This window comes from Mobula birostris, chromosome 32 (assembly GCF_030028105.1).
Source record: "Mobula birostris isolate sMobBir1 chromosome 32, sMobBir1.hap1, whole genome shotgun sequence".
Lineage (NCBI taxonomy): Eukaryota > Metazoa > Chordata > Chondrichthyes > Myliobatiformes > Myliobatidae > Mobula > Mobula birostris.
Window position 1 is genome coordinate 5,879,436 of NC_092401.1, and position 6,000 is coordinate 5,885,435.

The 6,000-nt window shown below is 39.2% G+C and overlaps 1 protein-coding gene across 1 annotated transcript in view; it reads left to right on the plus strand.

Annotated features, from left to right (window-relative positions):
* Positions 1–6,000, plus strand: part of LOC140191090 (surfeit locus protein 4-like) — a 28,767-nt gene extending 22,767 nt beyond the window's left edge. Inside the window, exon 6 of the mRNA XM_072248166.1 lies at positions 4,109–6,000. Within this exon, the coding sequence (XP_072104267.1) occupies positions 4,109–4,375 (267 nt within the window). The 3' untranslated portion in view covers positions 4,376–6,000. The remainder of the gene's footprint in view (positions 1–4,108) is intronic.

Genomic DNA, 6,000 nt, shown 5'->3' on the forward strand with positions numbered 1-6,000 from the left:
GGGCCAAATGTTCTAATTCTGCTTCTATGTCCCCAGGACTTGTGGTTTTATTTGTGTGTGAGTGAAAATATCTGGGTGCCTAATGATGTCTGGAGAACCTGTAATGTTCCTCAATCTGCGAAGTACCTTTTGTTCCTTACTTGCGTGTTTGTTACTTCCTAACTTAGCTGTTCCAGCGTTCCAAGTTCTACTGTGTAAAGTTAGTCATCTAAAAATCTGGTGTCCATTTCATCACATGCCAGGTCCCATTCACCTATTAGCCATTGTGCTGTAGTGGTTCCTGATTAAGATATTCTCCTTGCTTTTAAAATCCTAGTATTTGATTTCAAGTTCTTTTGTAGTTTCAATCCTCCTGTAATTTTCTCCAACCTCTTTGCCCTCTGAAATATCATTCAGGTTTCTGGATCTCAGTGAAAATTAATTGCTCCAACATTGACAGCCATGTCTTTAGTTCCTAAGGACCTGAGCTTAGAACATCCTTCCTTAAGCCTCTCAATATATATCTTTTAAGGTATTCCTTAAATCTCACTTCTCTAACCATGCTTTCAGCCTGTCTCTTTGGTATCTATTTTTGTCAATGCTCCTGGGAATTACTTAAGAACATCTTTGCATCATAAAAAGCTTGAACAAATAGATGAAGTTATTATCCATATACAGGCACTACCAGGTTGCAAACATCCAACTATGGACTGCCCTAGATACAAATGGCCTGTCATATTATTAAATTGAAAATTCTAACATATATAAATGGCAGAACTAGTTTACTGTCCTCGCTTTTAGTAATTGTTCTTATCAATCTTAGAATATAAGACATAAGAGCAGAATTAAATCACTCAACCCATTGAGCCTGCTCCACTATTCAATCATGGCTATTTAATATCCCTCTAACCCCATTCTCCTGCATTCTCCCCATTAATCTTGATACCCTTACTAATCAAGAATCTATCAACCTCCATTTAAATATACCCAGTGACTTGGCCTCCACAGCTCTCTGTAGCAATGAATTCCACAGATTCACCACCCTCTGGCTAAAGAACTTCCTCCTCATCTCTGTTCTGAAGGGACATCCATGTATTCTGAAGCTGTGTACCTAGCCTCAGACAGACAGACACAGTGGGTGAAAATAGTCAATGTAATGTGGAAATATGTGAAGTTATCCACTTTGGTGTTCAAGATGGGAAAACAGTATCAGTTAGAGACTGGGAAATGTTGATATGCAAAAGGACCAAAGTGTCTTTATACACAAATTACTGAGAGACAACACCGAGCTGCTGGCAGTTAGCGAGGCAAATGATATATTGATTACAATGCATTTGAGTACATCTGTAGACTTTACACATAGGGCCTCAATTACACAACACTTGGAGTACACACTTCGGACAAAAGCTCATTTACAGATTTGTCTCCTTTGCAATGAGAGAATATACTTACCATAGAGGAAAAATTCTTCAGACTGTTTAGAGGAATGATTGCTTTGCCATATGAAGACAACTTGAATAGATTTGGCCAGTATCTTTTGGAATTCAAAACAATGACAAATCTCAAGGAACCCTACAGAACAGGAATAATTAAGCTAATGGCACCCATTTGAACTAATCTCTGCTGCACATGGTCAACATCCCTCCATTTGTGTGTTTGTTTGGCATCTTACATGCCTCTATTGTATCTGACACCACCACCGCTCCAGGCTGTGGTTTCCAGATGCCCTCCACTCTGTGTGAGTTGGGGGGAACTTTGCACATCTCTTTTGAACTTTCCCCCTTTCACCTTAAAGCCTGCCTTCTAAATTTCAACCCCAGGGAAAAAGAAGTTAATCTAATCTACCTATACTACTTATCATTTTATATATTTCTATTGGATCTCCCCTCAGCTGCCACTGCTGTAGCGTAAACAACTCCGGTTTATCTAACATTGTAGCACCTGCACTCTGTTCCATGGTAAATCTTCTCTGCACTCTCTCCAAAGCTTCCATATCCTTGCGTCTTATGTGCTTTCAGTGCCATTCATTATAAATCTTAGGTATTACCATAGCTATAGATTTTTGTATATATGCCAACTTATGGACAAAATTGACTTGTAGATGCCCATAAAAATATAACCCATTCGTTACGTAGGGATAGCATGTACTGCTGAGTGCTATTCCATCTTACCTACTTTTGGCCATCAGTCTAATCCTGTCGAGCGAGCAATTGTACAGATAATGATACTGGTTAAGGAAAGAATCCTGCTCAGCAGTGAGTCATAATAAAATAGTCTGGTTTTTCATTGGAATTTAGAATGCTGCTCACCATACCTTTCAAATTATGCTTCAGCCTTGAAAAGGCTGACAGGTTGAATTTGACTACCAAGATCCTTAACCTTAGAAGATAAAGTATAATGAAACTGAAGTATTTAAAGACGATTAAAAGTTTGATCAGTTTAGATAGATAGATAGATATACTTTATTGATCCCGAGGGAAATTGGGTTTCGTTACAGCCGCACCAACCAAGAATAGAGCATAAATATAGCAATACAAAAACCACAAACAATCAAACAACAAAATGCAAACTATGCCAGATGGAGAATAAGTCCAGGACCAGTCTATTGGCTCAGGGTGTCTGACCCTCCACGGGAGGAGCTGCAAGTTCAATGGCCACAGGCGGAAACGACCTCCCGTGCCACCCAGTGTTGTGTCTCGGTGGAATATGGCCGATGTCCAACAGCAAAAAGTTCAATATCCGGTCTACAAACACGTTCCTCGATCGTAATATGACCCAGACTGCACCATCTGTTGTTAACCAGAACAGTAAGCACCCAACTCCTTTATGCTTACCGCTCTCATATAGAGGGATATAGAGAGGATATTTCTCTGGGAATAACAAAACGTATCTTGATTTATCAGGTAGCACCTCACGTGGTCAAGTTTTGAAACTTATACCCTAAAGTGCTGTTGACGCAGAAAAACTAAAAATCCATAAAAATTTAAGATTGATTATTGAGCAAGAATATGGGTTATACTTATACTTCATACTTTATTGTCGCCAAACAATTGGTACTAGAACGTACAATCATTACAGCGATATTTGATTCTGCGTTTCACATTCCCTGGATTACAAATATTAAAAATAGTTAAAATTAGTAAATATTAAAAATTTAAATTATAAATCATAAATAGAAAATAGAAAAATGGGAAGTAAGGTAGTGCAAAAAAAAACCCAGAGGCAGGTCCGGACATTTGGAGGGTACGGCCCAGATCCGGGTCAGGATCCGTTCAGCAGTCTTATCACAGTTGGAAAGAAGCTGTTCCCAAATCTGGCCGTACGAGTCTTCAAGCTCCTGAGCCTTCCTCTGGAGGGAAGAGGGACGAAAAGTGTGTTGGCTGGGTGGGTCGTGTCCTTGATTATCCTGGCAGCACTGCTCCAACAGCGTGCGGTGCAAAGTGAGTCCACGGACGGAAGATTGGTTTGTGTGATGTGCTGCGCTGTGTTCACGATCTTCTGCAGCTTCTTTTGGTCTTGGACAGGACAACTTCCATACCAGGTTGTGATGCACCCTCAAAGAATGCTTTCTACGGTGCACCTATAAAAATTAGTGAGGGTTTTAGGGGACAGGCCAAATTTCTTTAGTTTTCTCAAGAAGTAAAGGCGCTGGTGGGCCTTCTTGGCAGTGAACTATGCTTGGTTGGACCAAGTCAGGGTTACGGGTGTGAGTCATCAGATAATTTAAGATACAAAGCAGCTATAAACGGACTAAATGGTGGAACAGGGTTATTGGACCACTTCTGCCCATACCACTCTCAGTTGCATCATGTAGTAAAAGACAATATAAAAATTGCAAGGGATACTGTTTGTGCTTTTCTAAATGGGAATATTCTTTTGAGTAAAGTGGTCTAATAGGCCATTTCAGAAGAAGTTCAACCACTTGATGTGTCTGGAGTCACATTGATAGAAAGCAATGATAGAGTTTATTTAAAAGGTGAAATGTTTCCTAGACAGGTATATGGAGGAATTTAAGGTGGGGGGTTATATGGGAGGCAGGGTTTGAGGGTCGGCACAACATTCTGGGCCGAAGGGCCTGTACTGTGCTGTACTATTCTATGTTCTAAACGTTCCTTTTTTTCCCCCTTAGATTCTTCAAGATATCGTTGGCACTACTTTGATAATCCTCGTGGCTGTTGGTTTCAAAACTAAATTGGCTGCGCTTACACTGGTCATTTGGCTCTTTGTGTTGAATGTGATTCAGAATCCATTCTGGCAAGTTCCTGTTTACAGACCCCTGCATGACTTTCTAAAGTATGACTTCTTCCAAACCATGTCTGTAATTGGAGGCCTTCTCTTGGTTGTAGCATTGGGGCCTGGTGGAGTCTCGATGGACGAACATAAAAAGAAGTGGTGAAGGGTATCCTGCAAAGATAAATATATATTTGTGTAATTTTTTAATTATTTTTACTACCGTGAAGTGTCTGAAGATTTTTTTTTTTCACCTGGTTTCTTTCATGTGAAATTTTAAAACCACGCATCCATTTTCCCTTTGCTGCAGTACTTAGGTATTAAATTGTGTTAAAATTGGTGCCAAAATTTACCAAGCAGCCAGCTGGTACAATCTTTTTCATAGTGCAGTCAGTATTGGAAGCTGATTGACTGGGAGATCCTTCCTTCCTCTTCGACATTTCAGACAATCTATTTAATGAATTCTATGAGCAAGGTGACTTCATGACTACTTAGAATAGTCTGTTAGGTTTAATAGTGAAGATGGACATTGAAGGCATGATGTCTCAAATGAGTCATCCAGTGATGGCTCACACACATTCCTCAATCTCAGTCCTTCATTTCAACTGCTATCATACATAAAATAACTACTGTATATCTTATTAAATTGGTCCACTTATCCGAAAATCCTATCATCTGACCATTTCAAACGAAATGAGTATTCGAATGCTATGAACCTTAAAACATGGAACAGCAACCTTATTACAAATTGAAGTGCCTTGCACTATAATGTGTTATTGTTATGAATTTCAACTTAGTTCTTACACTGAAGGCAACTTTAAGACTATTTGTGTTCTTTTTTCTGGCCAGTCTGAAGACCAAATGTTTGGTTTTGCTTTTATTGTTTTAATTAAATGTCTTCAGGAAGTCAGCACCCGGCAACTGAATAAAGGGTGGGCACAATACCTGTACACTGTGACTGACTGAATAAGCAGTCAAGTACCCAATTGGAGCCAAGCTTTGTGTAACCCTTAAACAATCTTTTAGCAGACACTGTACCTAAAATGCTTATTGTTAATTCTGTTTTGCTTGTCCTTTATTAACTCCTAAGCTACCTTCTCCATCCTTGGAGTGCTAATTATCTTTATTGGTCACATTTTATAAGTCAAAAGTTCTCCTATTTTGCCTTTGCCATTAAGCAACAAGCAAGTATGATGGACTGGTGCTGAGCAGTCTTCCTCTTCCCCTATTGATTTGGAAGTGCCTATATTCTGTTGGGTGTTCATCTAGGAGAGCACAGCAAAAAGTTTAAACATTAAATATTCTACTGGGGACATAGTAACTATGTTTTGATTGCTGCGTGGAGTTACCAGTAAAGTGAGAGATCTGATGGAGATTAAAATATTTTGATATTCAACCTTCTGTGGTAACCCTGTTGCTGTTAACTTTCTGTCTGGAGTTGCAATAAGAAAGATTCACGACAGGGGAAAAGGCTGCAGGTCACACGTATGAAATCAAAGTTGCAAGACTTGCAAAACTTCAAGAGTTTCACTCATTGAAGCCTCTAAAACCTAAGGTATTGTTGGTACATAATTTGTCAAAACCACCTTATGCAGACACATAACCATTTATAGATAGTTTTTAATGTGTTTAGTGTGAATGTGTCTGAAGATTCTGCAGCAGTATATGTTGGCGATGCTGACTTTTGAATGTGTTGACATTGTGGCTGTATTTGCAGTTCTGGATAACATTAAATGCAATGGAAAACTTGTATATTGAATCTAAATTGTACAGTAAAGGAGGCTGACTTAT